Source organism: Photinus pyralis, unplaced genomic scaffold (genome assembly GCF_008802855.1).
Source record: "Photinus pyralis isolate 1611_PpyrPB1 unplaced genomic scaffold, Ppyr1.3 Ppyr1.4_LG8, whole genome shotgun sequence".
Lineage (NCBI taxonomy): Eukaryota > Metazoa > Arthropoda > Insecta > Coleoptera > Lampyridae > Photinus > Photinus pyralis.
The window spans coordinates 33,333,170-33,357,254 of NW_022170819.1; the positions used below are offsets into that span (position 1 = coordinate 33,333,170).

At 38.7% G+C, this 24,085-nt stretch overlaps 2 protein-coding genes and 1 long non-coding RNA gene across 6 annotated transcripts; 1 reads left to right on the forward strand and 2 right to left on the reverse strand.

Annotated features, from left to right (window-relative positions):
* Positions 1-18,184, reverse strand: LOC116179864 (the record flags this gene model as incomplete). 3 transcript variants are annotated; one of them, XM_031499727.1, is given in 3 exon segments in its annotated part: positions 1-283; positions 333-2,582; positions 17,932-18,184. In XM_031499727.1, coding segments are annotated over 2 exon segments (2,374 nt in total), but the record flags the coding sequence as incomplete, so codon positions are not given.
* On the forward strand, positions 6,356-21,239 carry LOC116179867. The gene is made up of 12 exons (XR_004147060.1): positions 6,356-6,784; positions 6,833-6,926; positions 18,708-18,805; positions 18,866-18,966; positions 19,027-19,128; positions 19,189-19,290; positions 19,507-19,608; positions 19,669-19,932; positions 19,993-20,229; positions 20,613-20,714; positions 20,775-21,032; positions 21,105-21,239. It is a non-coding gene; the product is annotated as an uncharacterized LOC116179867 (long non-coding RNA).
* On the reverse strand, positions 21,190-24,085 carry LOC116179865. 2 transcript variants are annotated; one of them, XM_031499731.1, is made up of 4 exons: positions 23,455-24,085; positions 23,321-23,409; positions 21,706-21,872; positions 21,190-21,657 (listed from the first exon to the last, which is right to left on the reverse strand). In XM_031499731.1, exons 1-4 carry the CDS (start codon positions 23,945-23,947, stop codon positions 21,267-21,269), a joined length of 1,140 nt encoding a protein of 379 aa, XP_031355591.1. In that variant the 5' UTR covers positions 23,948-24,085; the 3' UTR covers positions 21,190-21,266. The 2 variants fall into 2 exon arrangements, with proteins under 2 accessions (XP_031355591.1, XP_031355590.1); XM_031499730.1 differs by having other exon boundaries at positions 23,105-23,409; positions 23,455-24,084.

The following is a 24,085-nucleotide window of genomic DNA, read 5'->3' on the forward strand; positions in this document are numbered from 1 at the left end:
CTGCAATTGGTGGTCCTATCAGATTAGCAACACCTTGTACAAGTAATAAAAGTCCATAGGCATTTGTAAATCGTTCCAACGTTATCAGCTCGACTAATATAATACAAGTCAATGAATAATTGGCTGCAATAAAAAATCCAAATCCTCCGGCGACCAAACATAGCGACAAATAGCTATCCAATAGCGGCACAAGCGCAATAACCGCACCGCACAAGCACATGCAAATCGCGTAAACTACGCTAGGATTAATCCAAGGACGATCTCCGGCCCATCCTAGGATAATCTGAAACCAAAATGGTTAGTCATATAGTCGTGTAATATCCACCGATTACCTCTCCAAACATATTAACGATGCCTATAACCGAAATGAGCATCGAAGCGTCCTCCTCCGAGATCTTCAAGCCCAGCGCGTGATCGTTTAAGTACATGTATTCGACGTCGTACCACGTGTACAAAAGGAAATTCGAAATTGCGAACAGTAAATATTTTGCGTTGGCGAAATGGGAGAAATCGATTATGTCGACCACCAGATCCCAAAGATCCCACAGTCCCGCGTACCACTGCATTTTCTCCTTGGCGATCGTCGTCATCGAATTTCGGTAAATGTCCGGACAGGAGGAGGCCCTCAAGCGGTACCTGTTTATGTTGAGCATCGCCCCTCGGTAGGTCAGTGACAATCTGTGCACTCGCAAATCTTTTAAATAGGCAGTGGGCAGTCTTTTTTGCGGAGGTAATCTAGGTGGTGTTATTTCGTTCCTCTTCAACCACCATAGGTAAGCACCGTCGGTTGTTGTCGGTGATATTGAAGGCACTGGAGGAACTTTATCGGTAAGAGGCGAAGGTGGTAGAGGTGTTTTAACAGCCAAGTGAGCTTTGTGTAACCTACCGGAATCACTAAAACTCCTCGATGGAGCTAGAAGGCTCGGGTAATTTTGTAGAAGAACGTTGTAAACATTTTTGTGGGTCGACAGTAACTCTAAAACTTCTATTGGCACTTTTTCTCCATTGCGTACGAAAGTGGGCAAGTTCACCAATGAGCTGGACATTCGATCTTGTTCAGTCTGTTTGTCTTCGTCAGTTTCACCGTTTTCGTTACTTTCAACTATCGGCTGTAAAGCGCTGGCAGTGTTAGTGCTGTTGCTCACTGAAAACGTATCCGCCGATGAGTCGTTTCTTTTCCTTCGTATGCTACGCTTCCGTTTCCGTTCGCGCGCGGCGGATTTGTTTTTGTAGGAAGTCCAAGGCAAGTCTCGCATTAATGCTCCGCACACAGCCAAGTTTAAAAATATTCCGGCTAAAATTAAAGTTGTACCTCGCCATCCGTACTCCTTCAGCAACCCTTGAATCAAAGGCGCGAAGATAAAAGTCCCGATTCCGCTTCCGCAAACGGCAAGCCCAGTCGCAAACGATCTCTTCTTGTCGAAGTAATAGGCGACAATCACGACGGAAGCCACGTAACACAAACTCAATCCGCAACCGGCCAGCACTCCGAAAGTTAGATACAGAACTTCGGTGCTGTTCGCGAACGAGCTTAAGACAAACCCGGAGGATGCCAGTAGAGAACCGACAATCGTGACCGATCTACATCCGTATCTGTCCGTCAGGAAACTGGCAATCGGACCAGACAATAACGGCATTGCCATGAATAAGCTCCCAATCCAAGCAGTTTTGCTACGATCTTCCCCAAAATAATTCAGAAACTCAGGGAATATGACACCGAAACTAAAAGTGATCCCATCGGCAATCACGTTGACTATAAAAGAAACTGCGACTATCACCCAGCCCCAACCTCCATCTGGCGGTCGGGCTTCTGATAATTCTATGGATTCGCTACTGGAACTAGAGCTCGAACTAGAGGATACGCTAGCGGTGGGTGTAAGGCATGGTTCCTTGGCCGGCAGGCTACTATCCGCCTCTCGCTCTTCGCTGTCGAACTGCACGTGAAGAACTGGCCGATCTTCTTCGTCCGCCGCTTTCCTTTGCGGGCTCTCCCGTGCACGATGAATGGGATTCTCGTGAATCGTTTTAATTACCAGCTTCGGCTTGCTACTGACCGAGTTTTCGTTTAACTGCAGTTTCAAAGCGGCGCGATTCTCCTTCGACTGTTTGCCAGTTTGTAGGAGAGGTGCCATTTCCGCCGAGCTACTTAGTATGTTGCTCGTGTAAAGACTGCCGTTAGATTTAATACTAGGTACGTTACTTTCAAGATCGTTATTGCTACATTTAAAGCTTCTACTAGATAATTTAGAATTAGCGCACGTGCTGGACTCATGGAAGGCTTCTGTTGTATTATTTACACTAGAATTACCAAATACATTTTCACTACAAGCACTTTTATTCATTTGCTTATTATTATTATTATTCACTCGATTAATGTCGGAAGCCGAAAGTTGAGATATAGAGTCCATGGTGTATTTGGCCATTCTAGGAGATCCCTACGAAACTGTCTGCGCAAAAACGCAAGACGTATTAGAGTTATCAGTGATATCATGCGGCTGATCATCGGCGGACGCCGATTTTTAATGCTTTGAGGATGTAGTGCCATACGTGGGACGGTCAAACCACGGAGACTGCAGGCTATCCTGAAACAAGAAAAATCCTTATTAATTTTCGATATCCTATACATTTCCTAATATTGACACATCAGAAGATAAATTATAATTTGGGCTCTTCGGTATTAAAACAAAGTCTGATACTGAAGCTGATTATTAAATTTAGAATTATGTGTGTTTAAACCTAATTGTTTACCACTGGAGGTGTGGTCTGACTATTGGAAGCACCAAATGGCATTCAGTGAGTGTGAAAATGTTTATACTTTTTACAGAAGAAATTTAGACACAAGAAAGAACTTCTTTCTGTTTTAATAATTAAAAAAAACCAATTTCTACAGTGATATTTATTGTAGACACAGGGATTTACGTGTATTGTTTTTCCCTATGTCTACTTTTAAAAGACAAAATCCTTCTAAAGGGCGCCTAATTTTATGCAACCAAAATAACTTCTTAAAAAAAATAAAGATCTGGCAGTCATATATTAATTAATTTCAATAATTGCTCTGGCTTCACAAAATCTCTTGCGGTCCTTAAACTGTTACCGGCACTATGCCAATTAACACTAGGCCCTTATTTGTTTTAAGAAGTTATTTTGGTTGCATAAAATTAGGCGCACTTCAGAAGAGCTTTTGTCATTTAAAAGTAGAAATAGGAGGAAATAGTACATGTAAATTCCTATGTCTATTTCTTAATAAATATCACTGTATATGTTCTACTTACAAGGAAAAACTTCATTTGTTCATTAACCGCTTTTTCTTATTTAACAAAATTTCCACGCTGGTTTGTTTTTTTTTTTCTCAAAAAATGTGTGCTCTCGAAATAATTGGGTAGATTACCCTACAGCAGAGCGCAACGCCGCGAAATTTTTTTAAATTAAACTAAATTGTAATGCTAGCTAGTAGTTGCTAAGAAATCGTTTACTGAGGACTAATACTAATTTGAGTCAAAATAAAGGTCAATAGCAAACTGGAATCGATAAAACTTCTCGAGCCCGAAATACGTTCCTTATCAACGGACTGGTGATTCGTCAAGATGATTTTTGATAGTACAAGTCAAGTATTTCAAAAACTAAACACTTCACTTGATCTCCCACACGTAGGTAGGTACCCACTACTCGACTAGATATCAAGTAAGTTATTTTAAGGTACTTGACTACTTGATATGTAAATAATACAGAATTAAAATACCTACCCATTCCCTTATAGCCCAGTGTAGGATTGAAATCCAAATCAGATTTAAATCCTACCAAAAGTCTCTCCCGGGTATTTTTGTGATTTTACGGTTATATCTTGTAACAGACTCACAATATCGAAAACATAGCCCTATTAAAAGTGTTAGTGCATTAAATTCTGCATTGAATGAGACCAAATCCAACTTATTTGGACCCAAACTCACTTGCGACGTAGGAATTTTCGGAAATCCTTTTTTAGTGCTCCCCTAAAATTTCCATGGAACTTACATGCCACATTTCAGCTTTCTACCCCTAGTAGTGTCAGTTTTGCAGACCTTCAGAAGATTGATTGAGTAGTTTCAATTCCATGAATCTTTCCCTGTTTCCTACTAACAGGTGATCAAAAATGAGTTGCTATCGAGACGCATTTGTAAGTTCAAATTAAGTACGATTTCCCATGTAAACAAAAATTCCAAAGCTGACTCGACAGCAACTCAATTTTGATCGCATTGTATATCAGAACAGGAGTCGTCGCCTGAGCGCCGCCGCCGAAGCAAAAGACACACTACTCCTGAGGTCAACTTTACCGGGTTAATGGTAGTGACTATGACATGGGAGATACTTTAGATCAGGAATGTCAAACTCGTGGCTCCCCGTTCTGAAACCTGCGGCCTTGCCTGCGGCCCATCACGATTTTTGTAAATTATAAAATTTAATTGTACCGTGTGTCCTATTTTGGTTGAGACTGCAGTGTATCTCAGCTGTTTTTAAAGATAGACTTGGGGTTTTGTGAAACGTATAATACCACAAACAGAACCAATCTAGCTGCGTCTCAGATCGACCCGGAAAAAAATGTTCTTATAGAATGTGGTCTGTAGAATCCATAATTTCAAACAGTTCCAAGATTGGGCTACTAGTTCAAAAGTTACAGCCCTTTGAATTTTCTTTCGAAATTGATTTCAAGTCTATAACTTTTGATTGAGAAGTCTGATCGAAAAAGTACGAATTGTTTTGGATTCTACGCACCAAAATTAATAAGAAAAAGTGTTTTCCCGAGAAATTTTGGTGCAGTCGATTTTTGGTAAAAAAGGAAGGTTATACACTGCCTTTTTTTGAGCCCCGAAAAAAAAATTGTCTCAGATCGACCCGGAAAAAAATTTTCTTATAGAATGTGGCCTGTAGAATCCATAATTTCAAACAGTTCCAAGATTGGGCTACTAGTTCAAAAGTTACAGCCCTTTGAATTTTCTTTCGAAATTGGTTTCTAGTCTATAACTTTTGATTGAGAAGTCTGATCGAAAAAGTACGAATTGTTTTGGATTCTACGCACCAAAATTAATAAGAAAAAGTGTTTTCCCGAGAAATTTTGGTGCAGTCGATTTTTGGTAAAAAAGGAAGGTTGTACACTGCCTTTTTTTGAGGCCCGAAGAAAAAATTGTCTCAGATCGACCCGGAAAAAAATTTTCTTATAGAATGTGGCCTGTAGAATCCATAATTTGAAACAGTTCCAAGATTGGGCTACTGGTTCAAAAATTACAGCCCTTTGAATTTTCTTTTTAAATTTGTTTCTAGTCTATAACTTTTGATTGAGAAGGGTGAAAACGAAAAGTTTCCGAGGTTTGACCCAAACTTGGTATTTAGTAAATGCAACACTTTGTATATCTTAACGTCAATTTCTTATCATTCCTTTTCCTGATTACATTGATTTATCACAACCTATTTTTTTAATTTTAGCGATGAAACAATAAACAATAAAAACCTTTTTTACTTCTTTAAATAGTCGGCCATGGATTCATGGAGATTTTGTTTTGTTAATTGTCTCCATTGTAACTAAAGCAGTCGCTGCCAATCGACAAAAATGGCTGACGGAACACGTCATTTCAAAATTTTGAAAAATGGTAAATAAATATAGGATGATGCAACAAAATTGACGTTAACATACAATACAAGGTGTTGCATTTAAAAAATATCAAATTTGCGGACAACCTTCACTTTGTCAAGGGTTTTATTAACTAGGGCGATCATTGAAGAATTGCCAACTTCAAAGGCCCTATGGCAGTTGCTAGAGAAATGTCTGATGACTTCTATGCTGATACATAACAAAATTAGTAACAGGGAAAAGACTCAATAATCTTCTGAATTTGTAGGGGAGTTCCTACGGGAAGGGGAAAAATGGCATTTAAGGTTTGACATATACAACGTGGATTTCTTTGAAGGTTTTAAGGTATACTCCGAAAATTCTTTCCGAAATTCCCACGGAAACGAGGAAAAAGACCGAAGCTAGTTTTTCATGGATATGTAAAATTTGTTCAACTTCGATGAGCACTAATGGGAAAGGGTGGTCGAAATAATATGCCGAGTCTGGTCTTATTCAACGATACCTTAAAACTTTTAATAGGGGCACGTTTCCGATATTGCGGGTCTTTAACAAGATATAACCGTAAAACCGCAAAAATACCCTTTTTGTAGGTACATGTTTACCCCCCACTTAATCACAACTCCGCCGAGGGGGAAAACGTCGGATAGTTATATTGAGCAACAAATGCGGCCATTAAAACAAAAAATCTTTTGTACGGTTTAAATCCGATTCGTCTAATTTGATGGTTTTATTCTAGGTACTGGCCTACTAGGAAAGAAAGAACATTTGCTCGCAGTTTTTCACAGATCCTCTGCCTCTTGTAGAGTAGGTTAAGGCGAGTTCGTAGTGACCGTCCCAGAAAGAAATGGCCAGGAGACGTCCCGGTATTGACGAAGAAATTCATTCAGGTTAGGTATGTTGTATGGATCCAGTTGTATTGGCCATTATTTTTAGGGGGTTCTTGGCGGTTTGAACATATCTCTCGACTTGGCCGTTGGTAAGGAGCAGTGAACTTATGGTACTTAACATTAAGAAATAGAAATGCGTAAGATAGCCAGCATTACTTGCCATACGACTGATGCAGAGCACGGGAAGCAAGTGGTTTTGTACAGTGCAAAATGTGCATATAAATAAAAAAAAAATTTCTGTACTGCCCATACTATGTCCAGTGCCTCTTTGTCGATTTGAGTGTACCTTGGCTTGGTAATACATAGTTGTCCCAGCGTCGAAAAATGCCTCATCAGTCTTTAGTTTTAGCAATATATTGGATGGTGGAAACGGAAACACACGGCATAACGCAGAAAAGTAAGGGCATGGTTGGTGTACGATATTTGCGGATAGAAAAGTAAGTGAATTTTTAAGAATGTTTTTTTTAGTCACAAAAAGGGGCCTTTTAACCCACACAATGGCCCGTATGAATAAAAATAAGCAAATGCTTATACTTGCAAAATTCAAAGTAACTACTCGTAACTGTCCCTTCATACTGATTTGTTTAGCAGTGCTGCACTGCGTCCTGTCCTGCTGCTCAGCAGCGCTGCTAAGTCGCCCAGTGCGAAGGAGCACTTACGAGTATTTACTTTGAATTTTGCAATTATAAGCATTTGCTTACTTTTATTCATACGGGCCTGTATCTCCCACCTTTCCGGAGATCCCAATGCTGAAATTATGTGCTATGGTACACACTGTCCGTCCGTCCGAACTTCTGTTTACTGATAGAGGTATCGATCGGAAATTCTCTGTAGTGATGGACTATAGAGCGTGTTGCTAACTCTTCAGGTATAAGAAGCGCAAAAATGAAAATAAGCTGAAACTCTGCCAAAAGTCAACGAACCTTATGTAATAAAAAAATACATACGGCGATGTTCCTCATAAAAAGTGAAAGCAAAACAGGTCTAAAATTGCAACCTCTCACCTTGAGGATGGACGTCATTCTTCCAGATTATAGTTGCCTACTGGATTAGAAAACATGTCATTTAATCGACGATATCAGTTTATTGGGAATCACATTATAATTATAGTGATGCCATCAAGCAATTCACACGATCCACTAAGTTTAAACAACATAAAGTTACATTATACTCGTACTGATTAAATGTTATAAATAACGTTAACAAAGTCACGCTTTGATGAAAAAAAAAATGACACTGCACCCTTAACGTAGCTTCACATCCGAACAATGCATATGCAAAAACGAAAATATAACATACCGCAAATGAGCGAATTCTATTTTTTCAGATTAAAAAAATAATAATCGAAAGGTTGAATAAACTTTATAAACTAAAATCGCCAGCACTCTCAAAAACGCACCCCCAATAATGCAAACCGATGCGCGCGAATTTTAATTGGATTGGTATTTTTATTAATTGTGAGTATTTAAAACAACCTTTATGAGCACCAATGTCAAATGTTTGGCAACTCTTTTTTGGCATTATTGACGTCGGCTATAAAAAGGGGTTTTTGCCAAAATGCTCCAAATAAACATCGACGTGCAAAAACGAGGACTAATTAAATACGATCGATTTCAAAATATTTGTAGGGACACGGACTTTGTTTTATTAGTTTAATTTTGGGCCATTTCGATACTACGACGAAAAAATTGAAACCCTGGAAAGGCCCTGCATAGTCCATATATGGTTCCTATCGAAATTTTCTTGTGGTCCCTCCCATGTTCTGGATTCTTTCTTATGAGAGCACAGCTTTCACTTGATTTGATTGTTCAATTTTTTCAATAGCGGTATTTTCTTGCATTTTCTCATTGTAACTATGCAGTTCCTTTAGTACTTCTATAGACGAAGGTTTACCATTCGTTTACCTTTGAATAGTATTCCACTTTGCACACTGTATTCAGTAGTTTTGAAATTTCCTTCAATGATGTCGTTTTTTATTTTAGAAAGTTCTTTATTTTGTTGCTATTGACGTAGGTAGGCATATGTGTGATTGAATGGGTGGATAATTTGCTTTATAATTTGATCGCATAGTAGTTCTTCATCTAGCAGTGTTTCTATACCTGGAACTTTTGGCCGATGTGTTGATCTTGACAAAAATCAACATTTTGATGGTCTTCCGCTTTGCTATGTTGAACATTGTGGTTAAAATTGTGTAAGAATGTTGCATAACGCAATGAACAGCTTGATGGTATGGTCCATAATTTAGAATCTTAGTGAAAAATACGTGTTAATGGCTTATTGTCCGTGATTAGTGTAAATGATTGCCCATAAAATTTGTTCACTGTAAAGATTATTACGAGCGTTTCTCTGTCGAGTTGGCTATGGTTTTTTTTGTTTTGAAAAAATCACATTTATCTTTGTTAAGTTGTAGATTATTTGCTGTTAGCCATTCCTGGCCTTTCTAAACATCTTATCAGTCGTTTACCATGTTGCATGTATGGGTATATCTAATGATATCGTTAAAGTAGGTCATGGTTTGGTGTAGGTCTTGCTCTTGCAAAATTTCATTAAAATTCTTAATTGGTGCTGGTGATCTCTGATTTTTCTGTAAGTGCATAGGGTATGTCCCGATGTTTGATAAAAGTTGGTGTAGCGTTTTCTGTTAGGTATTCATATACCACCTTTCCTTTGGTTCAAATATATCCTTATACCATTGAATTTATAAATTCAATGCTTATACCCACAAAATACGTTTGAAATAAGGTTAATTGCAAAAACGTCCGACTTTGATAAATTTGCGTTATTTTTATCGATTTCCGCTAAATTAATTTGTAAGTGGCGTATCCAGACCCTTCTCAAAATTGGGGGATATTTTGAAGGTATTATATATGTCGTAGTCTTTTAGTGAAATCCGTCATTTCACGAAACGCCTAGTCCGAGGCCTAGTCATTTAGTGAAACGCTGAAAATTTGTACGTGTGGGGTAATTTCCCTTCCCCTTCTAGATCGATAAGGATACCATTTATCGATTTCCAATGGGAACGGAATCCAATTGCTTGGCCCTGGAAAGTACACTGTGCCACAGTTTCATATAAATGACTAGGCGTTTCGTGAAATGACGGATTTCACTAAAAGACTACGACATATACATCTCTTCTCCTGGTTTTCATCCTACAACCAATTGGGGTGAAAACTTCTCTCATATATGAGAGAAGGCTGAAGTTTTTTATTATAGTTTTTCTTTTAGAAATCGATTTCGGGACTAGTCCCCATCATCAGGTTTGGCTGAAAGTATTTTGCATATTTACAGTCGTAGTAATATAAAGCATGAAACGAAAGATAGTGGTGAGTAGTCTCAAAAGTCATTGCTAAAAGAAAAACTATAAACTTCAGCCGGGTTTTTATTCAACTTTTGATCACTTTTTCTAACATAACACAAGTGCGTCGAAGTTGGAACTGAAGTGCAATGCGATTTGCTTAAGCTTCATGAAGTTATCTGTCAATTTATTGAACAATTTCTTGCGCAAGTTACTTGGCTTTATATTGCTGTTTACTTGATCAATTTTTTGATGTTTTAATGTCATTGCACAATTTCACCAACCTTTAATTATTATTTTAAGGGTAGGTTCTCATTTTTACTTGTGTAGAAAAAAAAGTAAAGTGTCAAAAATGTTTCCCTGTCTTGAATAGAAGATTACGGAATAAAAAAAAAAGATCGCTATATTCGCTATAATTATAAATATGAAATAACCTCATTTTTCATCTTGTTTTTATTATTTATATTGGTTCACTGTTGGTACTACCGAATTGACATGAAATCTAATCCGACAAGAAATTGATCAAGTTATTGTTCATATAAAAGCAGCTTTATACAGGGTGTTTTTTGGGAGCTTTAGTTAAACGTTTCTGGGAAAGTAAAATAGGTAGGTAGGTTTTTAAAAATTTGTACTTAGGAGTTACTCTGAAGATCGAAACGATGTAAAATATTTTCAAAATGGCCGCACTTCCAGAAATCCCGGAAGTAGCTAGTAACTTCGTTATTTTAAATGTCAACCCCTATTTTTCGATTCGATTGTTATAAAATAATGGCCAACTACTAAAAACTAAATGCGAAAAAAAAAATGGTATCAATTCAATGAAATGGGAATAAGTCAGAAACTGTTAAAGATAGCTAGTAATATCAAAATATGCCAATTTCGATTCTCTATCTCATGCAATAGTAAGAACATGGTCATTCCTTAAAAAAAACTGAGTTTTTAGTCTTTGAAGTTTCTTAAATTTGGATCTCCATAGGTGCGGTTGTACGCATCTTAACTTTTTTTTAAGTAGGTACACTAAACGAAAGCCCTATTTATTCTCTATAAACTGATAAAAATCGGTTGCCATGACTACAACCGTTTTCAAGTAATCAATTATCAAGGTACCATCTGCATCCGCCATTTTTTTTCTTAAAGTCAAAATAACTTAAAAACCATAAATGGCAGATATCGATATGTGGGTATCAAAACAACTGAAATTTCATGTAGAATCCAAAAATGCAATAAAAATAGGAGTTGCCATTTAAAATAGCGAAGTTTCTATCTACTTCCAGTATAGTGCAGCCATTTTGAAAATATTTTACATCGATTCGGCCTTCAGTCAGTACAAATTTTTTAAAACCTACTTATTTTACTTTCCCAAAAACGTTTAACTAAAGCTCCCAAAAAAACACCCTGTATAGTAAACTCGAGTCTTCGCGAGTCTGTTCGAATGTTCTAGAAGAAAACACGTCATATTTCCGGGAAAGATTACGTTACATCTGCCTTCGTTCCTTATCGCCGATGACCAATCTTTTACGGCGCCTCGATGGCTATCGAGATTTCTGGAATGTTCGCTACACTGACCACTTCTCTTCTAGGATAGCTGAGCACTGGAGCAGTAACGAAAGCTTAGCTTTTGGCTGGGGCCATTCTAGTACTGCACGAATTTTGTCCGGGACCCACTGTCACTCCATTATCCGAAACCAGATGACCAAGGTATTTAACTTCCTTTTGAAAAAGGTGATGTACTTCTTTGTACTAAGTTGCAGTTTGGCACTGCGCAACCTCATACGTCTTCGAGATTCTGGAGGTGATCTTCGAACGTTCAACCAATCACAATTACATAGTCCAAATACACAAGACACGTCATTCCGGATAAACTTTTCACAAACTAAAGGGGTGGAAAACCATGTAAGTGAATATAGCGTCATCTATTCGGGGCAACAGATAACTATATTTCTTTGTTAAGTAGTTCAGTTGCCTATAATCTACGGCAGGCTTGGACAACCTTTTTTCCAAGGTGCCCAAACAAAATTTTTCATATGGGCCACAGTGAAAAATTCAAAACGGGTATATTTAAAGAAATCGCTAATTATTTATTTCTTTTTGGTATTCGGTCCTATCTAAAATTCTTAATACTTATTACTTTCGTAAAATTAATTTTTGAAAAAACTACTTCCAAAAAGACACGATTTTGCATACAAAATTGGATAATAAATCCCCCATATTAAGCTATATCCAAATTTTCATTTCCGTTCCTAAGATTTGTCGAAATATATTGCTAAACAATGTTGCCGTGTGTGGTTTTAATCCCAAAAACGTATCGTTTGACTGCTCCACCCGGTATATATTGCGACGAACATTCTGGAAAATTACTGAATTATCTCGCAGTCACAACTGGCAATATCTCTGCAACAAGAAGCACATTTTCAAAGAGACCTTCAAATGTATTGGTAGCTTTGAATCGCGTCCACTAAATGCTGCACGTGTCTATTAATCTATTAATTAATTAATCTGAATTAACTATGAATTATGTTAGCGGGCCGGGGTAAAAAATTTTCGGCGGGCCGCGTTAGGTCCGCGGGCCCATCCCTGAGCTACGAAAAACATCGTTCTGCCGTCTTTCTTCCTCACTAGTACCACAGGTGAGGTCCAAGGGCTGCTGGATGGTTCAATTATTCCTTCTCTAGCCATGTGGCCGATGATCTTCACGGCTTCGTCGCGTTTGGTCCATGGTAGTCTTCTGGGATGTTGCTTGATAGGTTGGGAATCTCCCGTATTTATTTTATGGGATGCCAAACAGGTCTGATCTTTAAAGAAATTTCGAGTTCGAAGTCAGAATTCTGAGTTTAAAGTCATAATTACGAATTTAATGCAACTTAAAAAAAACCTCAACTGTTTTAGCGTATCCAGTCACGTTGACGTCGTTGACCATTGGTCATTGTTAACGAAAATTCTTGAATCAAAGTGCCAAGAAATACACACTATCACCCATTGTTTTTATGATCATAAAAGGGTTATTTCCATAGTGCAAGCAATAATAGATATTAACTTTTAATGGGAAGTTGCGAATGAAATATATACTTATGATACCATGATAACATGTTGAAAGATATAGTTTGGACAAAAACAAAATACAGTTCGCATGAATCTACCCTATTTTCGTCCGGGAAAACACGCCCTCCCCCTAATGAGTAAAGTTCTCGGTAAAGTTCGTTTGAAATTGTTGCCATTTTTACTGACAACTATGCACAAAGGCAAATTTGGTCAAAATCAAGGTGAGCCATTAGGGTTGTTATGGGTACGAATTACTTTTTGATCGTTTTCGAATCAGATGAAAGGACAGACAATGTATTTAAAAGTCAAGTGTTGGGGTAATTTAGTGAACTATTGGAATAACCACGAGAGTATTACATGTCAGGTTTTGCCAACTGGTGTTATCTACAGAACTAGGAAAAACATAACGTAACGGGTCTATTATTTCTATCTTTCATCGTAAGGTTATCGTGGACAGCATCTACAGGGGTTAAACTGGCGACCAGACAAACCGGCAGTTCGTCGAATTTCAGTAGAACCGAGGGGCGCCTCAGGGTTCGTAAAGGCGTCCCCAACTATTTGTAAAAAAAATTAACGCATCGTTAGTGAATGTCGTCCTGTGTTGTTGATCTTGCTTTTGTTAGTTAATCAAACAATGATTTCGGCTTATTGAGCAAATTAGTAAAGAACGGGAGCGTAACTTTGCAAAATTGTTTAATTGCCTAATTAGGTTTCGCGAAGTGTTCTTTTCGGATGATGGAAAAACGCTCGGGCGGCAAATTGTCAAAGCAACGGCATTACCTCATCCATTATTTTTTCCCTTGGAGCCACAATTTTTCACACACGCACAACTATACCTTCATTACGAACTTCCGGTACTTATAATTATGTCGAGACGAGTTAAATTTTGAAAGACCACATAAACGCGAAGATGCCCGCATACTGATTTAACAATTCAAACTTTTGCTCCCAAGACTCTGTAATCAGTGGCGTATCCGTAAGGCTAAAGTTCATAGTAACAATATAGTAACGTTATCACTTCAAGGAACCGGTCTACTTTTAGAAATAGTTCTTATCGACTGCGTGGTGATAAACGGTCAGTTGGTGTTTACAAACATCTCTGATGGTAACTTGCACCTCGTCAACCTCCGCCGTTTCGCACTGACTCAGTATACCATTAAAATCAACCTTATCTAATCTAGACCATACTCAAGAGACTATCTGAACTGAAAGAGTGCTTATCAGAGAGCACTACTGACCGTTGTGCATGCAACCCGCCAAACATGGACGTAATGCAAGATCGGTGGTGCATTGAACTTGTTTCGCCACTTAAGTTCGCGACTATCTATCGTGGTATGATATGGAGTAATTAAAGCAATTATTTATTTGCCATATTTTTTCGAACTTTTTTGTTTATCTCGGTATCGCACGTGTGATACCGGTCGGTCCCAAAATGTTAATGCAAAGTAAACAAATACGTCATAACTCATGATAATTATCTAGTATAATTTGTAAATGTGTAGAAAAACGGTCGTTAAGTAATTACGAGAGTAATTATCACAACTTACACTGCAATAAAGCACATATACTTTTCTGATAAAGAAGTCTTCTTACTTTGAGCACTTATAAATAATTTTGAGTGGTACTTTTAAACCATGGGAGTGCGCCTCGTGCATCAATCCTTGGTCCGTTGCTATATCAGAACTGCCTCCTTGGTCTTTGCAGCTTTAGAATGAGTTTTGAAAATTTGCATATTCGAGAAATGCGCACCTGGGATATTATTTAACACACTCTTTCGATTTCTAACGATTAAAGGTGTCCTATTTCGTTAATAAGAAGCCATTTTGTCGGCGTTAACTAATTAAACGTTTTTTTTTAATCGGTGCTGCGCTGGGAAAGTATTCACCGTAGAATTCGCAATAAAAATTTAATTTCGAGATTACTAAACGAAGTATGACTTTTGAGCCTACTCGACCTATGAACCTCCACTTCAACCCTCTTCCGAAAATCCGTTCTTGAGGTATAAGGGAATATATCCGATCACGATAAGAGGTCGAGGAGGAGAGCTATGGTTGGTAGAAATTAATTCCTTTCGTTGAGACCTTTCATTAGAGTACCATGAAGGATAAAACTAGTTCCACTCCCCCCCCCTCCCCCTCCCCCGTACTTTGATAAGAGGACAGAAAGAAGGGCAGTAGTTGGTAGAAAACGGTTCCTTTCGTTGAGACCTTTAATTAGAATACAATGAGAGATAAAATTAATTTTTAACCCCCCCTCCCCTCAGGCCCCGTCGCTCACTGACTTTTTATTTCGATGACACCTTTCATTAGAATACCATGAAGGGTAGAACATGTCCCCCCCATTTTCTAAAGTTTAACTTAGCACAACTAAATGCAAAATCTGAGACCAATTGGTTGTCATATGTAAAAGCTATGCACGTTTTACTTTCAAAAACAGCATTTCAGGAAATAATTCGTGGGGGGGGGGGGGGCTTTTAGACAGCGAAATTTGATGGCCGTCTGGCACACCCTCAAGGTATAGGACTCTAGGACCATTCCCCTAGAATTAGTTCAAAACGGTAGAAGTGGGTCCGGACGGACAAAACGCAAACAATAGCACATTTTTTTTAATTCTTAAAAAATGCGCTAAAAAAGAATACAAGGTTTGTTAATCCTCGGGCACCAGTGGGTATAAAACCTCGAGTGTAACCATTGAGTAATTAAAATCCTTCACTCAACGGTATAACGTTTGTCTTGGCAAAGAATCTACATACACACAAAAGATATTTATTTGCATAAAATAGAATTATTAGTTCTTGACAAGGTTACACTTAACTAAATGTAAAAGTTCAGTACAGCTGATTACTTAGAAGCTAGATACTTAATTTAATCTCATTTACCGGCAGGAAGATAAATACATTAGCTACCGGAATTACTTCGCGTTAGTTTAAAGTTGATTGGACAGTAAGTTGTACAGTAACGGAAGATACGACAAAAGCTATTAGAGTTAGATGCACTTGGATCGTTGCTCGAATCATTCACACATTGCATTGCAGAACTTCTGATCGTGAACCACCAGTTCCAGCTCAGCCGACATATCAGTTTACTTAGGTAATCCAAACCCCCTTAATCAATGGGTTTCGGATTGCGAAATAAGTAAAACAAAGACAGGTGATTAAATTAAAACATATGGCATAACCTAAAAAGAGACGTGTTAACAAAGAGGAATTCTACGAAAGTAACTTTACCTAAAGAGGATACAGTCACCGTCCCATTCGCGTGAAGACGCTTAGATAATTAATTTAAACAATTTTAGCGTGATGACACTGGGATAGTGTTGCGAATATTCCCGAAATTCCGATAAACATCGAGGCGCTATCAATGATTAGTAATCGACGATAAAGATCCAAGGCGGACCTGACGTAATCTTTAATGGGAATATGACTTGTTTGGTCCCGAACATTCCGGACCGTCCTTGAACACTCGAGAAAGAATGTTGTTTGCTATAAACGCAAACCGAATTGGGTTTCGAGTCAGTCCCAACTTCGATGCGCTTGTGTTGTTATAAATTGTAAGTGATAAATAATAGTTACATTTACGTTACAATATAAAACAATGACTTACGTGGTATCCCATCTAAAATTTGCACGTTCTAATGTATCAGTTCCCGGATTAACAAAATATGATTCATTCGGATTAATTGCAAAGTAAATATTTGTGTAGTAGTAAGTAGTTAATGGACACTTTACTCTTCCGAGTAGCTTATATGTAAAACACCAAATTTGTCTTTACGACTCGCTTTACGTTGTATAATGAACCATATTCACCTCAAATGAGTAAATGAAGTAAAAACATACGCCGCGGCGCCTGAAATCTGAAACTAAGGACAGAAGAGCGTGCCACCCCTCTATATTGCTACTGCTACGTATCTATTAAAACAAGAACAATAAACCCTGTACCTACCCTACACAATAGAATTCAATTCTTTGTTTAATTAAAATGTTGAAACCTCCAATGATACCATCATACTCTTTTAACAAAGTGCACGTATTTAAACAATGATGCAAGCTACTTACGTCGACATATTTGCTAAAATAACAAATTTATTTATAGGAGTAATCTTAATCCGTTAAGATTACAATCTATGTAAAAAGAGGTTAATGAGCGCATAATATATTATTTGATAAACGATGGGTAGGTACGATGGTAACATAAAAAATTTTTGAATTTTGATAGATTGTAGACCAGTGTAATTTGTAAAATATCAAGATGACCTTCGCACCTTTTCACGGCCACCCTATTTTTACTTTGTTCGCGTTAAGGTCATACCTGCCCAAGCTCATAATGGTCCAATCAAAATGCTTAAGGAAAAAGTAATTGAAACTCCTTTTACGTTAGAAATAGATACAACTGCAACCCGATTTATGAAAGTAACAAAGCCACGTAGGTATCTCAGGGGATGCTTTTTATTTGCCCCATTTTCGGTGCTGCAAACTGCAATGCAACATCCATGACCGAATTTCGAAAAGTGGGTAGGACAAAAACGCGCATTTTCGCGGGTCGTCTAGGTAATATGTTATTCAATGAGGAGTCATGGAAATTTCCGTTTTTCCGCATTGCCAGTGTTTCCCTCAACCCCTAGCTTCTGTGGTATCGATTTACTACGCTAGCTTTTCAAGGGCACGACGAAAGTAGGTACTAGAGCACAATTTATTCTTACGTACTTATTCGACGTTTTCCACGCGTAATTGTAAAACTTTCCGCTTAATTTCAGCGGAAGTTTCATTACCAGCGTGATAAGATTAGGGTTTGAAGATTAACATATATATTAAAACGTTGCCAATCAATTATTGATTGCTTGCAGGGATGTGTACATAATTCAGGCTAGCGTCAAGTCAATTTAACTAGGTATCTACCCTATTTGCATAACGAGTAAATGACGGGCTAGACTAAAATATGAGAAAGCCCATCGTTCAAAGAAAACAGATTCGCAACGTTTTCAAAGCTAAATTTAAATTTACGAGGACATAAATAAATACAATCCGCTACAAAGCAAGCAAGGCGCGAAATTACAATAGACTCATTCAAATACAATTTCGCGCCGATACGAATAAATTTTAGGCAACTTACCACAAACGAGAATGCAGTCGATCGCTAGAAAACTAGGAACATCGCGTTTCAGCACAGAATCGCGGTAAATAATCGAGAATTCGTGAATTGCACGCAGTTGACCTTTTCAAAATGAAAGTAATGACAAAACGCGATATTGCAAAAGGATGAACGAGGAAGTAATAGCAATGCAAATGCGTGATTTTAATAGGTTAAGCAAAACAAGTTCAAAGAAGCGGACACTGACTGATCTGATCTACTAAAATCCAAGTGCAAGTCCAAAAAGCTATTTTTTTCTTGTATTGAAGTGCGTGGGGCGCATGTCATGTCGCTTCTGTGCCGACAAAAATGTTTGAGCGCTTGCCCTAACTTTTGAGGTGTATTGTGTGTTGCCTAATTTCCACAGGAAATTCTGCAATCTGCAATGAAAAGGAAATACAGCTTCCCGAATCCCAGTTGCCATCCTTTGGAATTTTTAAAACTAAATTTATTGAATTGTCCAGATGAGATGCTCCACAAATTTACCACTCTCCGCTGTCGATTGTTCGTACTTCCGACTTAATGACATTCAAAGACACATAATATAAATACCATTGAATAAAATTACTTATTCAATGATGCTACCCTACCGTACTCTTGTCCTTATTGCAACCCCCGACAGTATCGTAGTGTGAAAGGATGACTTCCGGAGTACTTTGTATTTTGTCTGCTCTCCTGCTACTTTAATCTACACAGAGGTAGGGTTGGAACATCTGGCGATGACCCAGCATGTAACTAGAGCATTTGTTTTATTTCAGGCCTCCCTTATTGCAACCCCTGATAGTATCGCAGTGTGAAATGATGACTTCCGGAGTGCTTTGTATTTTGTCTGCTCTCCTGCTACCTCTACGCAGAGGTAGAGTTTGAATACCGCGCGATGACCCAGCATGTAACTAGAGCATTTGTTTTATTTCAGGCCTTCCCTATTGCAACCCACGACAGTATCCAGTGTGAAATGGTGACTTCCGGAGTGCTTTGTATTTTGTCTGGTCTCCTGCTACTTTAATCTACACAGAGGTAGGGTTTGAATACCTGGTGATGACCCAGCATGTAGCTAGAGCATTTGCTTTATTTCAGGCCTCCCTTATTAGAACCCCCGATAGTATCCTAGGGTGAAATGGTGACTTCCGGAGTGCTTTGTATTTTGTCTGCTCTCCTGCTACTTTAATCTACACAGAGGTAGGGTTTGAATACCTGACGATGACCCAGCATGTAACTAGAGCATTTGTTTTATTTCAGGCCTTCCTTATTGCAACCTCCGATAGTATCGCAGTGAGAAATGATGACTTCCTGAGTGCTTTGTATTTTGTCTGCTCTCCTGCTACCTTAATCTACACAGAGGTAGGGTAAGTGGAAATTATAAAAGCACTAAACCTTCCCCATACTTCATACTTCAAAATGAAGTATGGGGAAGGTTTAGTGCTTTTATAATTTCCACTTAGTCAATTTCACCCCGTTTTGAGTCGTTATAAGATGGATAGCTACCAATTAACAGAGGTAGGGTTTGAATACCTGGCGATGACCCAGCATGTAACTAGAGCATTTCTTTTCTTTCAGGGCTTCCTTATTGCAACCCCCGATAGTATCGTAGTGTGAAATGATGACTTCCGGAGTGCTTTGTATGTTGTCTGCTCTCCTGCTACTTTAATCTACACAGAGGTAGGGTTTGAATACCTGGCGATGACCCAGCATGTAACTAGAGCATTTCTTTTCTTTCAGGGCTTCCTTATTGCAACCCCCGATAGTATCGTAGTGTGAAATGATGACTTCCGGAGTGCTTTGTATGTTGTCTGCTCTCCTGCTACTTTAATCTACACAGAGGTAGGGTTTGAATACCTGGCGATGACCCAGCATGTAACTAGAGCATTTCTTTTCTTTCAGGGCTTCCTTATTGCAACCCCCGATAGTATCGTAGTGTGAAATGATGACTTCCGGAGTGCTTTGTATGTTGTCTGCTCTCCTGCTACTTTAATCTACACAGAGGTAGGGTTTGAATACCTGGCGATGACCCAGCATGTAACTAGAGCATTTCTTTTCTTTCAGGGCTTCCTTATTGCAATCCCCGATAGTATCGTAGTGTGAAATGATGACTTCCGGAGTGCTTTGTATGTTGTCTGCTCTCCTACTACTTTAATCTACACAGAGGTAGGGTTTGAATACCTGGCGATGACCCAGCATTTAACTAGAGCATTTCTTTTCTTTCAGGGCTTCCTTATTGCCACCCCCGTGGAGTGCTTTGTATACTTTGTCTGCTCTCCTGCTACTTTAATCTACACAGAGGTAGGGTCTGAACACCTGGCAATGACCCAGCATGTAACTAGAGCATTTGTTTTATTTCAGGCCTTCCCTATTGCAACCCCCGATTAGATCACAGTGTGAAATGAAGACTTCCGGAGTGCTTTGTATTTTGTCTGCTCTCCTGCTACTTTAATTTACACATAGGTAGGGTCTGAATACTTGGCGATGACCCAGCATGTAACTAGAGCATTTCTTTTCTTTCAGAGCTTCCTTATTGCATCCCCCGATAGTATCGTAGTGAGAAATGATGACTTCGGAGTGCTTTGTGTTTTGTCTGCTCTCCTGCTACCTTAATCTACACAGAGGTAGAGTTTGAATACCTGGCGATGACCCAGCATGTAACTAGAGCATTTGTTTTATTTCAGGCCTTCCCTATTGCAACCCCCGATAGTATCGTAGTGTGAAATGATCACTTCGGGAGTGCTTTGTATTTTGTCTGCTCTCCTGCTACTTTAATTTACACAGAGGTAGGGTCTGAATACCTGGCGATGACCCAGCATGTAACTAGAGCATTTCTTTTCTTTCAGAGCTTCCTTATTGCAACCCCCGATAGTATCGTAGTGTGAAATGGTGACTCCAGAGTGCTTTGTATGTTGTCTGCTCTCCTGCTGCTTTAATCTACACAGAGCTAGGGTTTTATTACCTGGCGATGACCCGGCATGTAACTAGAGCATTATTGTTTTATTTCAGGTCATCCCTATTGCAACCCCCGATAGTATCGTAGTGTGAAATGATGACTTCCTGAGTGCTTTGTATGCTCTCCTGCTACTTTGATCTACACCGAGGTAGTGTTGGTATACCTGGCGATGTCCCAGCAGAATTTCTCTTCGGTTACATGTTAAATGCTGTAATTTTAGGTACAATCATGTCATAATGGTAGCAAAGCTGAAAAAATCCAACTCCAATTTATTAAAGAAAGTGGAATAGATAAAAACGAAGGGATCCACCATCATCAGGTGCCATGTCTTTTTAATTATGATAAAGATACAGACGTTATGAACATAGTAAAAAAATAAGAATTATGAGGAGACACACTTATGAGACCATCGATCTTTGGACAAAACTTCAATTTCAAATTGTGCACGACACTTTTGGCACGTGACAGTCTGTTCAGATTTATGCCGTTCACGAAAGTGGCCAACGGCGGAACGATACGCATCAGGTCCAATGAAACGTAGCTTGCACTGAAGGCATTTGTAAATAATACAGGAATTATTTACCACTTTCACAAAATGGTCCCACTCTTTATTTGGACGTTGACTGATTGTTGTTGACAACGAATTTAGGCTTTTGAAAGTGACCGTCTTACTATAAACTCTGCAATCTTGTACAGCGTTGAAATAGTGCAAAGCAATATCAACTTGAGGTACGATAATTTCATTATAACTAGTCGATTCGTTGCTGTTGGTACTAAAAATATCGTTACCTCACAATTATTACAATTCTTTCGATACATACTCCGGAATGGTGTGTAACCGTTTGGTTCTGGTATATTGACACTTTCCGATGTTAAATCCCACACTTGCGTCTGGCGACATTGTCACATCGTAAACCCCCACTTCCCTGATGTCCTTCAAAAATTCCGCGAAGATAGCGGAGAGCTCTCTCAAGCGATGCTCTTTTACCTAAAATTAACGGGTGCAAATTACAGATCATCGTTGCACACACGAGAGGTGGTTAACTTATATGAATCTGTGTATAAAACTTGACACCCAAGCCAAGAAATTTTAATTTCCTGTTGTGAAGACAGACGGACATAAATTAACAAAACATGATTTTTTAGTACATTGTTTGGACCCCAATAGGGAAGGAGGGAGGTTAGTAGAACTGTGTAGTATAGTCAATGGGAGGCGCGTAAATGAACGGCATTGAAGACCTGGCCCATTCCATCCTGGGATACCAGAAGAGTCACAGGGTTTTCCGAACAACCATAGCAACTGTGTATAGTATATTGGTAACATTTATAGAAAAATGCGATTTTAGGTTTTTTTAAAATTTTGAGAGAACTACGCGGCCTGCAGACCCCGCTTAATCTGAAACTGATTAAATTACCTACAACTTTTATTCTATGAGCTCTACTCGTAGCATCAATAGTTTAGCCGCAATTTCGGTCTAAAATCAAATGTTCACTTTTTTGGAAAAAATGACTTATTTAAGTGCCGTAATTCGGTTAACTAATTGGCCCACAGAGCTCTGGTTGGGCCTAAATTGTCACACATTTAATGCTCTTTCGTCTAAAAATGCATAGTGTAGGAGATATAGAGCAAAAACTGAAAAAAGTCCAGGTTTTTTGTGTGCTACGCTTTTCTCACATCCTTTAAGAGTTGCAAACTTGGGTATACACTAACCTATTGAGTCCAAACAACATACTATCATGTTTTGCGGATTTAGCGATTTTTTGTGTCGATTTTAACTGGCCTATAAAGACCTTCAAACTTTTGTTCACAACAAAAGAGCGTTTTGTTTTTCCAAAGCACTCTTGGTAAAAAATGAAAAATTCTAAACATATTTAAGAGAAATGTGATGCCTACTGAACTACCATTGCATTTTTTGGGATATTTTCAAAACTATTGAAGATATTTTAAATTTCATTTTAGAAATATGCCCCCAGAGAAGCGAGATCCCAGTGGCACCCAGAAAATGGACACCCTGTACATACTTACTTTGAATATTATATGCTTCGATCATAGATGTGGTATATGATCGAAGATTATATGTATAATGACAATTTTTTAAATAAATTCAGACAGAGGGCGCTTCATAGGTATATCGACTCAAAAAGTTGATTATTTAAACATTCCTTTAAACCTGTATACACACGTTACAGTTAACCACCCCTTGACCTCACCATACGTACATTTGGCTTTAACCGCCTAAGAACGACATTTAACTGATGAAAATAATGGAAAAAATAGAGATAGGAATACGGTTGAAACTCCTTTTCCTTGGAGAGTTTCGTAATGTGAACGATGTGGGGCGTGTCCGGGTACGGTGGCTTTACCCCCTTTAACGCAATGAAACGATGAACCTGATGCACGTTCGACCTTGTCAGCGAAATATCAGGCAAAGTTACCTGAACGTCGACGTTGGGCCAATTTAAAAATTGACAAAGGCGCAGCGGTTGCCACGCCTTTTCCGGATGTTTCACTATGATTAGACCTCCTAAACGTGAAATTAAAATTAACGCCTATTGCCGTAATACGTTACCGTTATGTCCATTGCACGCAATGTTATTTATGAAAGTAGGGGGACCGCCGATGACCAAAGAATAAGGTGCCAACACCTTCTCGCCGTCGGTCTGCGTCCCCTGATCACACACGGCCTTTTTCCCCTCGAACTTTGCCGAGTTCTTCACGATGAACTGGCTCTTAAAAATGAGATACTGTCGTAACCGTTCCAGCCACTCCTTACGCTGCAGTTCGAGACCACGACACTCGCTATTCCTCTGCCAGCCGGGCCACACGCTCATATAGTAGACTAGGGCTTCGCATAGTACGCTAACAAGTTTTGTGTTGAGCTCTTCGGTTTTAACGTTTAAATCGTTGGTGAGGATGGATTCCATGTGCCCCCTGTTTACTTCTAAGGGCGAGTTGTGGACAATGGCCTCGAAAAACGTTTTTAAATTTACTTCATTGTCGGAAGTCCTTCGGTCAATGTAGCGGATGTTCGACAACCTTTTTTTTAATGTTTCCGGGTTCATTGGTGATTAAATGTTAAACACCCTGTGCACATTAGGAACAACAAAATATAAACAATAAACAACCAACAGCTGATTTTTGAGGTTAACTGTCAGAAAATTAGAGCGACCTCTGTCGTGATGAAGTTCAAACTAAAATTT

Coding starts and splice junctions, on each gene's coding strand:
- LOC116179865 (XM_031499730.1), bottom strand. CDS start 23,947: ATGAACCCGGAAACATTAAAAAAAAGGTTGTCGAACATCCGCTACATT. Junction 23,410..23,454: donor TGCGTGCAATGGACATAACG/GTAACGTATTAC, acceptor TTTCACGTTTAG/GAGGTCTAATCATAGTGAAA. Junction 21,658..21,705: donor CGGTTACACACCATTCCGGA/GTATGTATCGAA, acceptor CGATATTTTTAG/TACCAACAGCAACGAATCGA.